This window comes from Gobio gobio, assembly GCF_949357685.1.
Source record: "Gobio gobio genome assembly, chromosome: 15".
NCBI classification, from domain to species: Eukaryota; Metazoa; Chordata; class Actinopteri; order Cypriniformes; family Gobionidae; genus Gobio; species Gobio gobio.
The window spans coordinates 32,516,527-32,537,110 of NC_137108.1; the positions used below are offsets into that span (position 1 = coordinate 32,516,527).

At 38.9% G+C, this 20,584-nt stretch overlaps 1 protein-coding gene across 8 annotated transcripts in view; it reads right to left on the reverse strand.

The window, feature by feature from the left end:
- ptp4a3b (protein tyrosine phosphatase 4A3b) overlaps positions 1-20,584 on the reverse strand; it is a 33,624-nt gene continuing 13,040 nt past the window's right edge. For 4 of the 8 annotated variants that reach the window (XM_079837176.1, XM_079837182.1, XM_079837178.1 and 1 more), the window contains 5 exons: positions 14,230-14,854; positions 12,958-13,050; positions 6,229-6,359; positions 3,828-3,902; positions 6-2,383 (listed from right to left, as the gene is read on the reverse strand). In XM_079837176.1, the coding sequence (XP_079693302.1) occupies positions 2,266-2,383; positions 3,828-3,902; positions 6,229-6,359; positions 12,958-13,050; positions 14,230-14,334 (522 nt within the window). In that variant the 5' untranslated portion in view covers positions 14,335-14,854 and the 3' untranslated portion in view covers positions 6-2,265. Of the gene's footprint in view, positions 2,384-3,827; positions 3,903-6,228; positions 6,360-12,957; positions 13,051-14,229; positions 14,855-15,521; positions 16,561-17,586; positions 17,644-20,584 lie in introns of those variants that run through there. The other 4 variants (XM_079837181.1, XM_079837180.1, XM_079837175.1 and 1 more) reach the window with 3 other exon arrangements.

The window sequence follows — 20,584 nt, forward strand, 5'->3', positions numbered from 1 at the left end:
CAAGTACTGTGGTATTGAGCAATATGTTTTTATTTATTTTTAATTCATCCAGATTTCAGATTTCACATATGTTCCCATTTCATAAAAAAAGCAATATTTACATCAATTCTTAACTTTTCTGTTTTGGTATTAAAACTTATCAATAATACAATCATTTCAACCACTGTAGATATGAACAGAGAACAATAGCTCATTAATTATGGATCAATGTTTAATAAAACTTGAAATATCAATAATACATTAATGTCAAATAGGCCACTGTAGAAATGATCAGGAAACCAATGGTTCAACGAACATTTCTGTGGTTTATAATTTGATCGCCCATGATTTTCAAACACTGACACTATATCATTCAATGTCAAGGGTAATGACTTCAGCCCTGCTGTCTTATTCATAATAAAAGAAAAATGGGTGAACAACATTTCTAAAAGAAATGTAGAAAGGAAACATGAAAAGTCAAAAAGTGGACATTCCCATTGATTTGTCGCATTAAGGATTATGTATGAACCTGAGACGTGGCGTGTAGTTTGAGTCTCAGTCAGCCCTCACTCACCTGTCCCATTCTTTATCACAAAAAAAAAAGTTTCCTTTGATTATTATTGTGCTGATCATATCAGTTTTCAGAGACGTTCTGAAATGAACTATTATAACTATTGAGCCAACAACCCTTCAAAACATTCCAGATTTGCAAAGGCAGGCATTTCTTCTTTCAGCAGATGGTGGAGACCGTAACAAAAGTGACTAAACAGCCTGTATGAAAGAGAAGCCCTTATAAATGTGGGTAACATTGAGCTGCTTTATTCACACACTTTTTAAATAGGATCCACTGTGGGATGGATTATTGAGTGTCAATACCAGAAATGCAAACGTGATTAACAACTGATCTCCTGTATTAAATTTCAGCTCTAAATTGAAGTTAGCTCTGTATGTTACTTTAAAACATTTCTATTCTCCTGCTGTTGTTTCTGTAGATGAACACGAGAGATTAAGTTAATATAATGTAATATAATGAAAATGTAACCGTAATCCATAAAACGAGCTATTTGCTTATCCTTCTCATCATAGTCATTAAGATGCAATTATACAAAGATGCTCTTTTATTAGATATTTCTTAAATATTTGCTTCACTAGCTTATGCTTTTGATTTCAAAGGCAGAGAAATGTGACATTAACCCAGATCCAAAGTCTGCATTTCATATCCAAAAAGGAAGAAGATTAATGATGCATGTGAGATCATTTCAGTACCTGACACAGATTCATTACATTTTTTTCCTTCGCTGGTGTCTAAATAACCACTGGTTAGGCGGAGATACTGTTTCCATTTCATTTCATTTCCCATTATATGAACAACACATAGTAGTTTAAGCCTCAGTCTGAAAAGTTCTGTCATTTTAAAGTGTCCACAGTACAACTATGTCTGTGAGAAACAGCCACGTGTGAGCACTGAGCGCAAACAACAACAAAAAATAAATAAAACTATTGAAATTCAAAAATGCTGTACATGTAGGCTATGCTCCAAAAGATCTTTCATTTGAAGTATGTAGTGTGAGGACTCCCTCTTGTGGCTGCTGTGTTAAATTAAGACAAATCTACAGATCTACAAGTGCGCTCACTCATGGATTTCTCTCAGTTCATTGGTGCAATTCTGTGGCACAACCAGGTGTCAGATTAGCTGGATTTTTTTTCTGAGTTTCATAGTGTTCTGAAAGCAGCTAAAACATCCAAAAACCTGGAAGTCATGTCAAAGTGTGCTATGTTATCCATCTAGATGCCCACAGTTCTATTAATAAAGAGCCAGTGGTGCAAAACCCCGAATCCCAGAGTAGATTCATGATACAAGGTAGAATAAAAACAAGGGTACAGGGTAGAACAAGGTAGTCGAGCAGTGAGTATAACAACTGTGATTTTGTTGAAGCAGGTGGCTAGTGGCCATGATCATCTTTGGATTGTGTGCTGCTGGTACAGTGTGATGGCTGGTAGCATGAGAGTGCGCGAATATGCATCGGCGTGTGTTTGTGTTCACAACACATTCGTGAACACACTGAGGATGGGGGTTTTGTGTGTAAAGACAAAATTCAAGAGGCTCGCCTTTCACAGCCCTGAGCTGGTAAAGACCCTGTGTGCAGGGTCTGACATTAACACCAAAAGGGGGTTGAATTCCCCTCCTGAAAAGTAGCAAGAGTTCAAATGCACTAGATTGGTAGTTTAAGTCCGGTTTAATCCGTGAGTGACTTGCTCCTTCAGCGGCAGGTTGGTGAGACTGGATCACATTATGCAGCACTTGCTTTTGTGGTTGTGTGGGTCTTTGAAGCGCAGTCTCTGTTTGGGGCGATACTTCTCCAAATATGTCAGCTGCTTGCTGTTGATGGCGCCCCGGCGCTTCCTGTGAGAAAAAAAAAAAAAGTTTTATTAATGTGTTTTTAATGTGACTTTTAATATAATAATAATAATAATAATAATAATAATAATAATTATTATTATTATTATTATTATTATTATATGCACATACACTAAGTCTAAGGTATACAGTTTACAGCGAGTCAAAGACATCAACCCATTACTAGTCACTATTCTAAGTCATTAAGAGTTACAGTACACATATCATAAAAAATATTTCATATTATAAATTAATTATTTGTATTTTTTAATTTAAAATGTTTCCTTAATGTTAAACAACACATACATACGTTTTATATTATATATAATTATATATAAAATGTTATAAATATTTACATAAAATCTTATATACAAACATACATACATAAGGCACAACCTGATTAATATCCTAATATTGTGTTGGTCCCCCTTTTGCTGCCAAAACAGCCCTGACCCGTCGAGGCATGGACTCCACTAGACCCCTGAAGATGTGCTGTGGTTTCTTGTACCAAGATGTTAGCAGCAGATCCTTTAAGTCCTCTAAGTTGCGAGGTGGGGCCTCCATGGATCGGACTTGTTTGTTCAGCACATCCCACAGATGCTCGATTGGACTGAGATCTGGGGGATTTGGAGGCCAAGTCAACACCTCAAAATCGTTATGCTCCTCAAACCATTCCTGAACTATTTTTGTTTTGTGGCAGGGCGTATTCTCCTGCTGAAAGAGGCCACAGCCACCAGGGAATACCATTTCCATGAAAGGGTGTACATGGTCTGCAGCAATGCTTAGGTAGGTGGTTTGTGTCAAAGTAACATCCACATGGATGGCAGGACCCAAGGTTTCCCAGCAGAACATTGCCCAAAGCATCACACTGTCTCTGCCGACTTGCCTTTTTCCCATAGTGCATCCTGGTCCGTGTGTTCCCCAGGTAAGCGATGCACATGCACCCGGCCATCTACGTGATGTAAAAGAAAACGTGATTCATCAGACCAGGCCACTTTCTTCCATTGCTCCGTGGTCCAGTTCTGTTGCTCACGTGCCCACTGTTGGCGCTTTCGGTGGTGGACAGGGGTCAGCATGGGCACCCTGACTGGCCTGTGGCTATGCAGCCCCATACACAACAAACTGCGATGCACTGTGTATTCTGACACCTTTCTATCAGAACCAGAATTAACTTCTTGAGCAATTTGAGCTACAGTAGCTCATCTGTTTGTAGCTCATAGTGGCATCAGTGCAAATTGTATGCATCATTTCTCGGCTGCATAATGTACTATAATTTGTTTGTGCTGAATAATTAGCTGTAATGAATTAATGCTGCACAATATCTGTCACGTATCCATGCTTCATTTACTGTGACGTGCTTGTACAGTATCATTCACTGTATTGAATGGGTGTTGTTTAATTTTGCTGCAAGGTGTTGGTAAAGTTTTTGTTAGCTGTAATGTATACTCACTGTCTGATGAACTGAATGGCATCCTCATATTTCATCCCACTCTCTATAAGTGCCAGAGCTACCAGCACCGGAGCCCTGCAACATATACACACACACAGTGTTTAATACCAGGAAACATCATCACCTCAAACATTGTGCTTGTGTGTGTGAGGCCACCAGAAACAATAGGCTTCCAGGAAAAGCGAACCATTTAACCCTTCTAATGCATGTGAGAACAGGTTTGCAGTTATAGTAGGTTACATTTTTGTGAGTGGCAAGATGCATTATTCTACTACTTATATTACTGTCTGTTCATCACACAAAGCTATTGTATGGCTTCATATAGTGCCCAGGTCATGGATGAAATATATATGCAGGTTTTTTTTTTCTTCATCATTTTGGAGCTTGACCGTAATTTTTGATATAATGAAAATGAATGGGGATTTGGACTTTTTTCCTTTTTTATTCCACAGAAGAAAGTCATACAGGTTGGGAACAACATTACGGGGAGTTGATGACAACATTTTAATTTCACATTTTTTGGGATGTTACTACATTTCAAGCAGCATTATCATTCTAATCATTTACAGAGCAGTTAAGTCATACACTATTTTTTTTTGCTTGAGAAAAAAAATCCTGAACGTCATTACGCGCTATTCCCCGATTTACATAAACACAATACATTTTGATTTGAAGAGTGTTTCAGTCCCTGTCGGAGACTTTGTCTATTTTTACCGTTTGGGTCCTGACAGCTTTGAAGTCTCCACTGAGTGTGCCCCTTTCCAATGCGCAACAACACAAACTCAGCCTACTAAAGCAAACATTGGCTCCCTGTCAAAAACTGCTGAGGGCTCCCACAGGAGCTCAACCTACGTCAGAGAGGCTGGTGCTTAACTTGTCGGCAGAAGCGGTCAGGGGTCATAGTGGGAGGAGGGCAGGCAGGGTAAACCGGACTGTCATTAGCCTACCAGTCCTGGAGAAGCGCCACATTTGACCGCCTGGGCTCGACAGTTTGAGCACCGCAACTTAATTAAGGTCTGTGTGTTTTGACAGCTGGCCAGATAAGAGAGCAACACCGACACTACACCAGGATTCTCCACTGAAAAGAGATACGCCGGAGCAATTAAGAGAGCTGCTTATCATCAGCTTCCTGTTTCGTCTTCGGACGTCAACCTTTGTGCCTTGAATAATATACTTGGATTAATATTGTGTGTCCGTGTGGACGGTAGTTTTTGGCACACAGCGGTAAGGCAGAGAGAATGGGCTTGACCTGGAGAGGACGCGGGCCAAGAATGAGAGGCCTGTCGCTGAGGGGTATTTGGGGTAAAGCAAAAAAAAAAAAATGTATGAGAAACCAAATGTAAACAGTAGAACTAAAACACTACACTAACACAAGCCAGCTTAAAGCTCTGCCAGAGATATTACACAAAGCCCTTGATTGCATTCTGAGGGAAAAAGAGCAACAGATCCTGGGAAAGCCTGTTGATATGTTTGAGAATTTTTGTAAGAGAGAGAGAACCGAGCCACATAAAGCCTGACCCATCAAATTCAGATGAGCATTCGCACGTCTACAAGTTCTGAACAGCCACAACAGCAGGCTGGGAAATTACTAAGACTATATGGGATCCGTGCCTGCAGAATACCGTAGAACGCTCAGCAGATTTCCTTTTGAACTAATGTTATTTTAGTATTATTTATATAATATTATAATATTTATTAATATTTTAAATTAGCATTTATGTTTTCAGTTGGGTTTTAATTTCAGTTTAAAGTTGAGCAACTTTGTGCTTTTGTCATTGTATTAGTTTTATTACTTCTATTTAGCTTCATATTTATTTCAGTTTAAGTAATTTTAGGACTTCAATTAAAATTTGTATTCAGTTAGTTGCCAGGGCTACATTTTAATATTTTAATATTAATACTTTATGTGGATATTTATATTTTATTTCAGATTTATTTCAATTAACAATTTTTTTTAGCGTTTTCATTTTAGTTAACAATAACAGCAATGATTTGAACAGCCAAAATTTCAAAATGGTTCACAAAATTCTAGACATTCTTGTGCTTTTTGTTGTTATTGTTATAATAGTATTTTGAAAGGTTTAATATTTTCAGCCAATTTCCAATCAGAATAATCATTTACATTTACCTAGGTGTGTGTAACATAAAAATGGGCAATATTTTAGCCGTTAGGCATGTGTGAGTTGTTGAGTTTCAACATAATTCCTTACTGGAATATCAGAGCAAAACAATTCTTTTTAAAGTGCACCGATTCAGCGTCTGCACAGCACTGGTTTAGCACACTGGTTTGATCAAGTTGTGCTCAATTCTAACATACCACACAGGTGGCTACAGCCTTGGACTTAGCAGCACGTCTGTAATAACAGGATGAAGTGATGTGATGCTGTTCTCCTTCACTCACCGGCCCAGTCCGGCCACACAGTGCACAGCCACACAGCAGCCGGGATCCTCACAGAACTTATTCTTCAACAGACTAAGCCAGTCATCCACAATCTTGGTAGGAGGAGGCGCACCGTCATCGAATGGCCAATCCTGAGGGAGAGAAACAGAAGGATGAGTTCACATGTATTATAACTATATGTCTGTATGTTACTCAGTTTTCCTTGAAAGGGAAACACGCACATACAGAGACAAAACAGCAGATAAGAAGGAAAACAAATGATTCCATTCATCACCAGCAGGTGGTGCTCTATAATGCTTCAGAGAGCATCATCTAAGATTCACAGCAGGTTGCGAATCCCTTTGATGATTCCTGTGTGATTTTTACAAGTTCTCCAACGGCAAACATGGCACGTTTGCTCGTCCTGTCAACTCCACCACTTCAATCAGATCTGTCCCTAACAGCTCAATTTAACACCATGTGCAAGAGCGGACTCATCAGAAATGTTATGTAAGAGGGAAACAGGGAATTATCACAAAGACATTTTCATTCAACGTTCCCAGCTGGTGGAACGATCTTCCCAACGCCATCCGAAACGCAGAATCATTGACAACATTCAAAAGTCAACTAAAAACTCAGCTCTTCCGTGAGCACTTAACCTCTATATATATATATATATATATATATATATATATATATATATATATATATATATATATATATATATATATATATATATATATATATATATATATATATATATATATATATATATATATATATATATATATAAAAACTTTCATTTTCTCTTTCTCCCTTCCTACTCTAGCCTGTGCTACACTGAGCAATGTACACGGTCTCAGTATTTCAGGCACTTGTTGCACTTACTCGACTCTTCATGACCAATCGCTTCCTGTACCCCCAAGTTGTAAGTCGCTTTGGATAAAAGCGTCTGCTAAATGCATAAATGTAAATGTAAGACATTGCATTCAATAAGGTCTATTGACTGTCATTGCATGAACATGAAATATAACCTTCAGAATATCTCCTTTATGTCCGGCAGATAAATAAAAGTCAAACAGGTTGGTGAACTAATGCCTTAAATTGAAAATTTCTCATGTTCTTTACAATTGTATGACTTGATCTGTGGTTCAAAGAAACATTCAGAGTTTTGATAATTGCGTCAGCAGATCATAAACATTCAGTCTAGGCACAATCTAACTCAAATACAGATATTAAAGACTTTTTCTTTCTTTCATGGAAGACTGAATCTGAATGATGTATTGAAAACACAAATGTGCTGGGTCAAAATACACTGACAAACAGAGCATGGTGTTCTGCGTTACTGCTTTCTCAGAAAAGGGGACGTTTATAGGGAGCGAGTTGATGAGACTATTTTCTACAAGGACCGTCTATGAGAATCTCCTGGTTTAAAAATAACATTTTAATCCACTAAGAGGTTAATAGGCCCCTCCTTGTCTGGTATGTCAACAGTAGGCTATTAATTCCAGGAGTCCATTCCAAGATGGAAGTGCTCTGTACTCTTGCCAGGGCACACCGACTCCAGACTGGTGCAGTGTGGGGCCTAATTGTGGAAAATGCCCTGCCATTTTCCTTGAATCGAATACCTGCTATCGCTCCTCCAGCAACTCGAGCCTCTGCTTACAAAAGAGCAGGAGAGGTTTGAGGCACCTGTTTGCTGTCAACCAACACTTCAGTTTCATTACTTCCTTTAAAGGAGGTCTTGTTTTTAAAGCTTAAACTTTGGAGACACAAATGTCAATAGACTGATCTGATCCGTTTTCTCATCAAAAAGAAACTTTTTTGTTGGTTCAAGATCTTGCATGAATTATAAAACAGTTTGCACGGTTGTTTCAGTATAATACTTTTTGGTTTGATTTAAACAGTGCATCTAGACTTTTTACCATCTTATGCTTCTATGAGACAAATGGGATCTGAAATGCACAAATCCACAGGTTAATCATACACTTATGAAATGACACCACACAACCTATCATCAAGTTCACAGAACATTTTTGATCCAACAGAGTTTAAATCCATCTGGAGTTGATTGAAATGGAGAGGAAATCCCATTCCATGTTTTGACCCCCTGCAAAGCCATTGCCTCATCACCTCTTATGAAGAGCAGAAGTAAAAATACAAAAAAAACAGTCTACAAAAAAAAGAGAGGACATAGAGCAAAGGAAAGTCAACATGCAGTGAAAACTAAGGAAACATTCTCAGGTTGACTTGAACAGTCTGACATATTCTATATCATCAACAGTGAGAGTTTAGGGCAGGAAGTTTGTTGAACAATGGAAGACACTTTTAAATTCTATTTTGCACCATTTCTAATAATAAATGAAAAAGTATATATATTTTCTAAATTACAAAACCTTTCTTCTACTCCAGCTGAAAATGCAATGACAACTACACTACCTTCAAAAGACAAAAAGTTTAAAAAGTTTGGGGTTACTAATTTTGGGGGAATTTATGAGTGTCTTTGAGAAAAATTATTTTATGTTCACTAAAACTTTTGTATTAAAATACAGTATAAAATGTAAGCAATGTAATGTCCATAATGTAAGCAAAATGGGACCCACTTTATATTAGGTGGCCTAATAAATTTCAATTTAAAATAACCGTTTTCCATTTTAATATATTTTTAAATGAAGTTTATACCTGTGATAGAACAGTTTAATTTTCAGCAGCCAACCTAAAAAAAAAAACCTTAATTCTTTTCAAAACGTGTAATTACTAGAGTTTTTTTCTTCATATAAAGTGACATGTGAGGGCCAAGTATGGTAACCTATACTTGGAATTTGTACGTTTATTTCCTAGAAAAGTATAAACACTGTGGCTCTAGGGTACAATCAAAACATTGCTCTGTTTGTTTAAGTATCCCGACAAGCAAGACAACAGAAACATTGGCTCAACCAATGGCATCAGTTTGGGGTGGGTCTATCTGTTTTGTTCCAACCAATAGCAGGCAGTATTCTACAAAACCCATTTGACACTAGTGATACAGAAAGTAACCAAGTACAATATTCAAATCGATCCCCTAAAATCTTGTTGAGGAACAGCTTTTAAAGTTATTCACAAACTAAACAAAAGCACTAAATTCTGATGAATGCATTCGTGTTTTTAACAAGCTCCATACCCTTTCGAAGGAGAGCTGTGGACTGAAGCTCTACATCTTGTCTAGCTGAGCATAAAAACACAGCAGCGGTGTTTCAAACAGGCTCTGTGTTCAAGAGCGTTTCTCTCTTGCGGAACCTGACTGTTCTCTTGATGGCATGAGGAGGAAATTGATTTACATAACTGTGCATCTGCTATGCTTCTCATGCACTTTACAGTTTCTAAAAGTAAAGCCTGGGATGCGCCAGCGCGCTGGATAAATTCACAATGACCTCAGGTCAATCTAGGAGGCTTAGACAGCTACATTTCAAGAATTCTTCTAGAAATTAAAAAGTTAAATATGTAGCGTCATGTATATGTCTTATTTAATGAGAAGTTCAACAGAGTGAAAGGGCACAAGGGTGTATGAGACTTAATAAAGAGCTCAGAGGGAGATAGATCAAGCTCCCCTCCGGCTGCCATGGTAACAGGGAAATGTTGACGAGCCAAACTGAAAACACATGTTTCAAGTAGTTCAAAAAAAGGTGAAGGCAGGGAAAGATATGATGTTTGGCAGAACGTTATAGGATTGTATCCTCAAATGCAGAGCTCCCTTTGGAGCACTAGACAGAAAGCAACCTCATCTCACACCACTTGACATCATATCACATGACTGGGCAGCCAATTCGTACAGCATGTGTGTTCCAGGAATATATAAGTGCTGCAGGGTTGTGTAGAAGTGGTTTCTGCTGACCAAAACAAACCTCATCCTACATATGAATTCAGACAGAGTCTTTACTTGATGTCAGAGGGAGCCAATCACCTTCATTAAAGTACCACTAATTACAGTAGCATCACTGCAGTAAAGCAGAAGCGTTAATTAAAGTACGGATGGCATGGAGTGACACACTCATGATCAGGAAACGGTCCAGGATTATTACATTCATGTGACAGTGAGTCACTCACACACAAACAGAGAGAAGTACAGAAGGTGCAAGAAAATAAAAAGAAAAGAATCAGTGCTAGTATTACACAATCTAATGATTGTTTTAAATAATTGTCTTATTTCTGCGTTGACACAATTATAATTATTACAAATAATAATAAAAAGAAGACCTTTTTTTTAAATGAAATGTTTAAAGGTCCCATGGCATGAAATTTTCATTTTATGAGGTATTTCAACATTAATATGAGTTCCCCTAGCCTGAATATTGTCCCCAAGTGGATAGAAATGTTGATCGGTGTAAAACCGAGTTCTGGCTGTCTCTCTCTGCCTTTGAGAAAATGACAGGCCAGACGAGCCAATCCTGAAGTCTCCTGGTTTGACGTCCAAGCAGGAACGGTTCCCTCCCTCCGCCCAGAGAATCTGACACGCCCATGCAAACACTCGAGATCATTAACGTTACTTGTGAACGAGTGAACACTGGCAGTTTCTCAGTGTTTGGATGTACAAATGAAAACAGAAGTCTTTCTTCAGTTCCTTCTGATCTGTGATCATTGATTTCTTATGTGTAGCTTATTATTTATTATTTGTGGACACGCAGCGGCTTCTCTCTCTCCCGACAGAACGGTGTTTTCGTGTTTTATATCTTGTGAGTCAGTGTTTTTGTACGTCCTTGTCGCGTCTATCTGTTCTAAAATGTGCATACAGTCTTTTCTGTTTAACATCAGTAGTCACATCTTAAGAGATAAACCTCACACACGCCGAAGCTCGGCCTCCAACATCCCCGACCCCCAGTACTGCATCTGGCCCACAGCGGAGGCACCAAACGCGGCGTGAGATTAAGCAGAAGGAGGGTAAGCGTGAGCATATCTGGGCTAGGCTAGCCAGCTTTCCCCACAATAAACTGGATTACATTCGATTACTGCTGTTGTGTCTTTGTTTGCGCTGTGTAACGTTACTCAATGCGCGTCAATGACGCTATTCATATGATTGGAACATATCTAGAAATAATGCTATACTCAATACTTACTAACTCGTTCATCTCGCTGTAATGGTACATTGCATGTGTTACAAAGTTGGTAGAATAATGATGAAGAGGACTCGGTGTGACTGGGACTCGTGTTTATTCAGAACTCTCAGATACAAACACAATAAACTCGCGCTGACTGACAGCGCTCTCATAACTCAGTAGTTACTATAAATAACTTTGTTAGCAATCGCTTCGTCTCCGTGATGTCCGGTTCGCGAACGAATCATTCTTTTGAATCGGTTCTTTTTAGTGAACCGAACCAGTTCACCAAATCGGACTGAATCGTTCTAAACGGTTCGCGTCTCGAGTCAGCGCTGATCCATAATTTACTAAAGTTACTAACTTTCTGACATGAGTGACAGCCCCTCCGACTAGAAATTAGGGCTGCTCGATTATGGAGAAAATCATAATCACGATTATTTTGGTCAATATTGAAATCACGATTATGTAACACGATTATTTCACATGACTTTGGGAATGTGTTGTATTTATTAAAAATACACCTTTCAACAATTCAATTGAAATTGTAACATTTGTTGTACTTTTTGAACTATTAAAATAAATAATATAACATATATTCGAATCAAAGTATAAAAGTATTCACGTAAAAATGATAACCACAAATAAATAAGATCAACAATATGGTTCGGCTATGCTTTTCATGTACGTCTAACATTAGTTTTCAGGTACAGAAATGTATCAAATCTTACCATGTTTCTGCTCGTCGTCTGATTCCTCGAAGCCAAACTGTTCCCAGACAACGGAGTTGGTTTTGCCTTTTTTGCTCACCAAACGCTGCTGTAACTGCCCTCCTTCTGCCATCTTTACTCGCGCCGAGTTTTTAAATTCCAGCGGATGATATGCACACGAGTCACGAGACTCACAAACTGAGAGAGATTTGTGGGTTCGGGAGGGGCGGATGTGCGCGTGCGCGTTTCATTCAGAACGCAAGGCAAAATAATCGTTTTTTCTCGATTGTACTATTTTGGTGATCGTTGGGAGGCAAAATCGAAATCGAAATTCGATTAATTGCACAGCCCTACTAGAAATAAACTAATAACCTGAAGTATATTCTAGTAACTACAACAGTTCACCCTGAACTGAGACATGCTGAGAGAACTGATGAGAAGTGAACACAGGTCCATCCGTCTCTCTGGCAGACTCGTGCCTGCTCGTGCCTCGTTAAACCACGCCCCCTCCGCTCATTTAAAATGCAAAGATGTCAGCCAATCACAACAGTGGGCGTTTTTACTGAAGTCTCACAGCAGACACGCCTCTTGTAGCAGGGCATTCAGCCACAGGGCAAACAGCAGTATAGAAAAAATGCCTTTTATTTCTAAATTATGACATTTTATGATGTAAAAATCATACTAATAATATAAGTACACCTCAGGAAACATTATAAAATAATAGAAAAATGCCATGCCATGGGACCTTTAACAAAAAACTATAATTTTCATTCAATTAGGACAAAGTGGAAGGTTTCCAAAAGTTAATTTGGAATAAGATTTTGTCATTTATCGGTAAACCTATTAAGGACTCAATGACAGTGTAGAAAATATTGGCGATTATCAGTCTATCTTTCTGTGTTTTCAAAAAAAAAAAAAAAAACCTTTACAGTCAATACTTATTTATAGTATGACAGAGAAATAAGTCTCACCATGACAGTAATTCCATCCTTTTCCAGCGGTGTCTTATCATAGGTGATTTCACACACACGCACTACTGTTGTTGCTCCATACTTCTTCAGATCCTGAGGAAACAATTTTTTGAGTTTTGAGGGACTCAACAGAGTATATTTAGGATTTTAAATAACCGTTTTTTATTTGTTATTGCTTGCTGTCCATTTATGTGGACAGTAGGGGTGTAACGGTACACAAAAGTGACGGTTCGGTACGTACCTCGGTTTTGAAGTCACGGTTTGGTACGGGTTCGGTACAGCAGTTTTATAAAATAACTTTTTATTTATTTTTATTCAACAGCGGTTTACTGAAAAAAAATTGTGTCTGTCCTTAAAAGAATTCAATTATAACTAAAAGTTTATTGAAGATAATGCTCTAAACTATATAGGGAGCCTTTACCAACACATTGCTATAATATTAAAGGTTAACAACAGAGCCCAAAATATTAGCCTAAATTCAGTTGCTATTTATTTTTAGATACAATAATAATCAACACTCATAAGACAGTTTTTGCATTCTAAATCAAATATATATTTTTTTCAATTCGTTGTTGAAATATAATCATTTATACACAGTGGCTGTCATTTTCATTACAGATTTATTTAAACATACATTAAATAAACAAGACATCACTAACAGGTTAAGTAGAATATAATGAATATATACTGTAGGTTGATACAGTGCATATATTTAGCGAAAGAGTTCGTTTCTCTAGTGAACTAACAGCTGTGGACACTGAATGACTGCCTGAGGTAAATGTGATGCTTTGTGACATTGTTTACAAGCTGTTTTATTATCTTTGAAACACCGATTGAGCGATTACACAACATACGATATGTCTCAGCAAGTTGTAATGTATCCTCAACATACCTTAAGATATTAATTCATGTTTATTCTTTAGGAAGAGGTGATCGTGTTCACCTGGCACTGCCGCTTGAACTGACGCGCCTATACAGTGATCTGTCACGTCACATTAAAGAGCGTCAAAACGGCATTTATCGTTTGAATTTTATGATAAAATGGACTGAATACTTAATATGTTCGTGTGGGAACTGGATTGAAGTGTGTTCCACGCTTAAAACAAGCCGACTGTAAACTGTTATGGATTGCATTCGGAAAACCCTGTACCGAAACGCTTCGGTACGAATACGTGTACCGTTACACCCCTAGTGGACAGTCACTCTTTCAGAGCAGAATGTTTATGATCTCTCATGTCTTAAAATGTTGCATTTGTTTGAATGGTCTCTCACCTCAATGAAGCTGCTTAACGTTGCATTGGTTGGGTTGTGCGTGATAAGGAAGCGCATGTTTTTGTAGCAGACCTCGACAGGAGCTGGACGGTTCATCCTGGTCATGCTGGTGTCCCTCCACTCTACAGAAAACACAGCACCCAATCCGGGCCAGGATTCACAGAGCTCCACTCACAGTACGGCACTACTCTAACCTAGAGCAGTGCTTCAGCAGATCACAGTGAAGGTGTCACAGATTCGCAGGATCCTCTGCGATAAATCACTATTAATCAGTATATGAAAATTTAAAGCTGCCTTTCTGGGAAGTTAGAGGCAACAAGAGTCCTCCTCTTCTAACAAATATGCCTCTTCCTCTTGATAGGGATGCTCTGGCAACTAGACAGGTGGAACAGTGTCCGGTAGCTAAATGCCAGGTGCCGCGATGCCAGTTAACCCATTTGGCGCACAACAAAGTGGTCAGTCAGAAAGACCGGCAAGAGAAGAGCAGAGAAGAAGTTTCTCTGGACATTCAGGGGCAGATTCCGGGCGTATCCACCCGTGATCAAGCGGTGCGATGTTGGGCGTGGCAGTAATCACCGCTGCCCTGCCGGAACTCCATTAACGAACAAGGAGCTGGAGGAGAAAGCTGTCAAGAGAAGAAGACAGAAAGAAAAAAATTACTTCATTTGATTATCACATACCAATCCATTCATATAGATATTCTATATGAATAATATAATGTAATGTAATAATATAATGTAACAATCTTTAAAGTTTTTTGGCAACTTCAATAAAAACATAGCCATAGAAGCAAAATTTGCAGAATCTGGCTCATTTGAAGAAAGGTTTCAAAGAAAATGTAGAACCGAGTCTTTAGACAAATGTGAATAAAGCAAAAAAGAAAAACATTTAGGGTAGTGGATTTAGGATTTAAATAGATAAATAGTTAAATAAAATAATTATATGTTCGTAAGTCATACAATTATGATTATATTATTCAATAAATCAGACAACACAATAGCAAGCAGAATTTAAAACAAACTTGCAATTAAAAGGACAGTTCACACCAAAAAGACATCACAATTTATTGCACCCTCAAAAGAAGCAAAATGACAGTCTGAAAAACAAGTCTACTAACATCTTTTGTGATTCACAGAAGAAACAAAACAATCATACAGGCCTGGAACTACATGAGGGTAAGTAAATTATGACTGTTTGTTTAATAAGATATTTCACCTAACAATGAACAGAGTGACTCAGAATTACACACAATAAAAAGCAGAGGCTTTGACAGCGTCGCATTAAACGCTCACCTGTGCCAACTTCTCAACAACGAGACATTTTAAAAACCGGACCATCAAAAAAAGATTCCCATCACTGAGTTCAAAAGAGAAAGAAGTAAAACACCAAGAAAGCTCAGTTAGACGTCTTTTTCCCAATAACACGCGTGAGAAAATCATGCGGAACGGTTCTGTCTGATCTCCCCCATGACTCGTGAGAGTTGTCCCCCCTTACCTCTGTGACAGGCTGCGTTCTGCTCGGGATTAAGCCCTGGGCTCTGGTGGGAACAGTGGAGGGTGAACAGTTGCGATCCGTAATAACAGTCTCTGTTCTAAACCAGTCGAGGCTGCCTTGGCTTGCCATATGACAGTGACAGCACACTCTGCTAATGTCACAAACAAACGCACTCGTAATGCTCTTAGGAGGAGCAGTGACCAGTCCACCCTCCCACCTCTCTCTTTCCATCCCAATATAAAAATAGCATGTCCAATGAGCCTAATAGGTATCACAACGTACACAGGTCTTGTTTATGTTTTGGCATAGGCTTTGAATTATATTACACACTTCATTCAGTGCTGCAACAACAAGGAGACTACCGTAAAAAATTAACTTGACTGTAAGCAGTTTAAAACTCACATAATTCCATGTTCAGTAGGGGTGTGAATCGTCACTGGTCTCACGATTCAGTTCGATGACGATTAACATGTCAACGATTCGATTTGTTACGATATCACAACGCATCATGATGCACTGCATCCTCAATTTTCAATATTACTGCACATGGCTACATTTTTGTATACAAGGAAGCAGTCAGATATATGAACTCCCTTTTTATTTTATCTGCTCTAAGAAAGTACACTTTCCAATTGTAGCAATCATCAAACACAACTTAGTCTGAACACAGCAAACAACAGGACCATTGAGAACTAACAAACACTAGCAAATATTAAAAGCGCATGAAACTGTCAAGTAGTGTACTTAAGTTACAATAATGCTCACACACTCATGCACACACACACACAAGTCCGCACACGCATGCAGCCTCGCACACACACATGCAGCCTCACACACACTCGCACGCACTCACACACACACACACGCACGCACACGCACGCACACAAACACATGCATGAAGCCTCTTGCACATACACACTCGCATACGCGCATACAGCCTCACACGCACACACACACTCGCACGGGCACACACGCAGCCTCATACACACGCGCACGCACACACATGCAGCCTTGCACGCACATACACACTCGCACGCATGCTCACATGCTGTAAATGTTAAAATAGTGGGTTCATTTATTATTACTCGCTTTTGTGTTTCGTCTCCCTTCGCCATTTTACAATAGCGCAAGAAGTGTGTATGTGACGAATTATGTCAGAGAAACACCAGTAGGCTTTAATCGATTATGGTCTATTACTGCATCAATGCAGAATCGTCCATGTCGTGATGCAACGATTCATTTCAACACCCATACGTTTAATAATCTTTTCACAACCTGATTGAGGAAAGAATATACACTCACCTAAAGGATTATTAGAAACACCTGTTCAATTTCTCATTAATGCAATTATCTAATCAACCAATCAGATGGCAGTTGCTTCAATGCATTTAGGGGTGTTGTCCTGGTCAAGACAATCTCCTGAACTCCAAACTGAATGTCAGAATGGGAAAGAAAGGTGATTTAAGCAATTTTGAGCGTGGCATGGTTGTTGGTGCCAGACGGGCCGGTCTGAGTATTTCACAATCTGCTCAGTTACTGGGATTTTCATGCACAACCATTTCTAGGGTTTACAAAGAATGGTGTGAAAAGGGAAAAACATCCAGTATGCGGCAGTCCTGTGGGTGAAAATGCCTTGTTGATGCTAGAGGTCAGAGGAGAATGGGCCGACTGATTCAAGCTGATAGAAGAGCAACTTTGACTGAAATAACCACTCGTTACAACCGAGGTATGCAGCAAAGCATTTGTGAAGCCACAACACGCACAACCTTGAGGCGGATGGGCTACAACAGCAGAAGACCCCACCGGGTACCACTCATCTCCACTACAAATAGGAAAAAGAAGCTACAATTTGCACGAGCTCACCAAAATTGGACAGTTGAAGACTGGAAAAATGTTGCCTGGTCTGATGAGTCTCGATTTCTGTTGAGACATTCAGATGGTAGAGTCAGAATTTGGCGTAAACAGAATGAGAACATGGACCCATCATGCCTTGTTACCACTGTGCAGGCTGGTGGTGGTGGTGTAATGGTGTGGGGGATGTTTTCTTGGCACACTTTAGGCCCCTTAGTGCCAATTGGGCATCGTTTTAATGCCACGGCCTACCTGAGCATTGTTTCTGACCATGTCCATCCCTTTATGACCACCATGTACCCATCCTCTGATGGCTACTTCCAGCAGGATAATGTCACAAAGCTCGAATCATTTCAAATTGGTTTCTTGAACATGACATTGAGTTCACTGTACTAAAATGGCCCCCACAGTCACCAGATCTCAACCCAATAGAGCATCTTTGGGATGTGGTGGAATGGGAGCTTCGTGTCCTGGATGTGCATCCCACAAATCTCCATCTACAGCAAGATGCTATCCTATCAATATGGGCCAACATTTCTAAAGAATGCTTTCAGCACCTTGTTAAATCAATGTCACGTAGAATTAAGGCAGTTCTGAAGGCGAAAGGGGGTCAAACACAGTATGGTGTTCCTAATAATCCTTTAGGTGAGTGTATAAATGACTGCCTTCAAGGAATAGTTCAAATGCCATAATTTACTCATTCTCATGTCATTCCAAAACTCTATGACAGACTTTCTTCTGTGGAACACAAAAGATGATATTTAAAACATAAATTAAAAAAAAGTCTGTTTTTCATCCATACAATGAAATCCAAGGGGTCCAATGTTTAAAAATGTTCAAAAGATACTTTTGTGTTCGACAGAAGAAAGTCACAACAATGACTTATTTACGGGTAGGGATGTAACGATATCAAAATCTCACGGTATGATACAATTTCGATATTGACCTCACGGTACGATATTTATTGTGATATTGTGGAAAAGCTCACGGTATTGTTAAATAGCTCACGATGGTGTTTGTGATGATAATAGCAAAAAAATACTGACATTTATTCTGCTTTTGCCAGTCAACAGGCAATTTATTGTTGTATTTATGGATCCATGACAACATAAAACGCTGATCACATAGTGCTTTTAAAGTGCAAGTTGTAGTCAGAAACATCAATATTCTGTATAGTAATATTTGGTTGCATAACTGATTCTTCTGTGCAATGTTCAAGTTAAGAAGCAACTAGAACAATTGTAAACAATAGGGAATTCCCTTTAAGTGCAAACAAAGATCAAGTTAAGTCAGGTTTAAATGTGCAAGGCAAATAAAAGCAGCCTTTTAAAACTGGTATTTAGGAACAGAACTTAAACTTAAATAAAATAGTCAGTCAAAAAGCCTTTAAAAAAAAACACTGACCTATCATTAAGCTTATGTTCACATTTTTCATCAGAAAGATCAAAATATCTACATTGCAAGGGAGAAGAAAAAAAAAAACAGTAAAAAAAAATCCTTAAACAGTCTGGCAAAAAGCCTGCTTGTGTTTCCTGTGTTGTATCGCAGTTTATTGTGGCAGTGCTTGCACATAGTCCATTGTCTGTCCACCACCTTCTCTCCTTTTGCGTTTTTTGACACGGCGAAACCAAAATGTTTCCAGACATCTGATTTAAAAACTGTAGGGGCTGGCACAATCTCAACTTCGGTTTTGTTGTTTTCATCCTTACAAGTATCGCTGTCGGCCATGCTGGCTTGCTGTGAGCTTGTGTGGACAGCGTGCAGCGTGCAATCCTTTTGGCTTAACAACGGTTGATGTGACGACGCAGCGCAAAGGATCATGGTCTATGTAGTTAACAACGATTTGTTCCGCGGGACTGTGTTTATTCCTCTTGCTTTTTGACGGACACCTGTCCTTTTAATATTGTAACCCAACCACGACGATATCGAGGCACGTTTACCACCGCGATAGGGATGTAACGATATTGATGATATCGCGCTATTTATGGGTGAGTTAATAATTACACAATTTTCATTTTTAGGTGAACTGTCCCTTTAAATATAGGGTCTCTATAGGTTATATTTTGATATGGGGGAAAAAAAGGAAGATTTTTTACAGTTGAAAGAAACGGGTCCTACACAGCAGGTCAGCAACATTTGCTCAAGAGTGGAGGAGAGAAAACCACAAAATTAGACAGCAACTTATTTCTTTGTGAGGTTATCATTTTGATGCCTAAACCACATAAAATCACGATACATAGGACTTAACAAATAAGAAAACAGACACACCACAGACTGTCACCCCTATAGTTACCCCGCCACTCTTGATGAGGGCTTAGCACAACTTGAGCCAAATCCTTTTACATAAAGCTGGAAGGTCTCTTTGCCCAGTAGTGCAGAGTATTTTCAGGTGCTCTGTTGGCTCTGAGGTAAATATAGACACTCCGACCTATGAATGTACACTAATCTTTACTGTTGGCACTTGGCATTTATTTATTTTGTTAGGTAATTTTAGTTCCTTCTTAGTTTTCAAGATGCCATTAGTATGTATGTGTCTATCTAAAGAGATGTTTATAAGATCAAACATGGGGCATACAAAAAGGGAAACTAACTAAATAAATGGAGCAATTCCAATACGGGCCCTTACATGTTGTGCTCGGGCCCTAATTAAAAAATACTGACTGAACCTTACAGCTTCTGAATTAACCAGACTCAGTGCTCAACAAGGCTTGTTTGTAAACAGGTTTACACAATAGGCACCAAGCAAAGTTTTTTCCCAGAAGTCCTGGCTTGGCTTCAAAAAGGCCAATTAATTGAAGGATTAATGCAAATGACATCATCCAGGGCAAGTGCTCCATGTGATCAAACAACAAACAAACCACATGACTCATCTGGGCCAGAACTCTCATCATGGCAGAAAGTGCAGACTGGAATCAGAGAGAAAAAAAATAAAAATATCACACACAAATCTATTTAAGCAATAAGGTACTACGAAAATGCTGTGTCTGTGAACACTGCCAAAGCTAAAGGT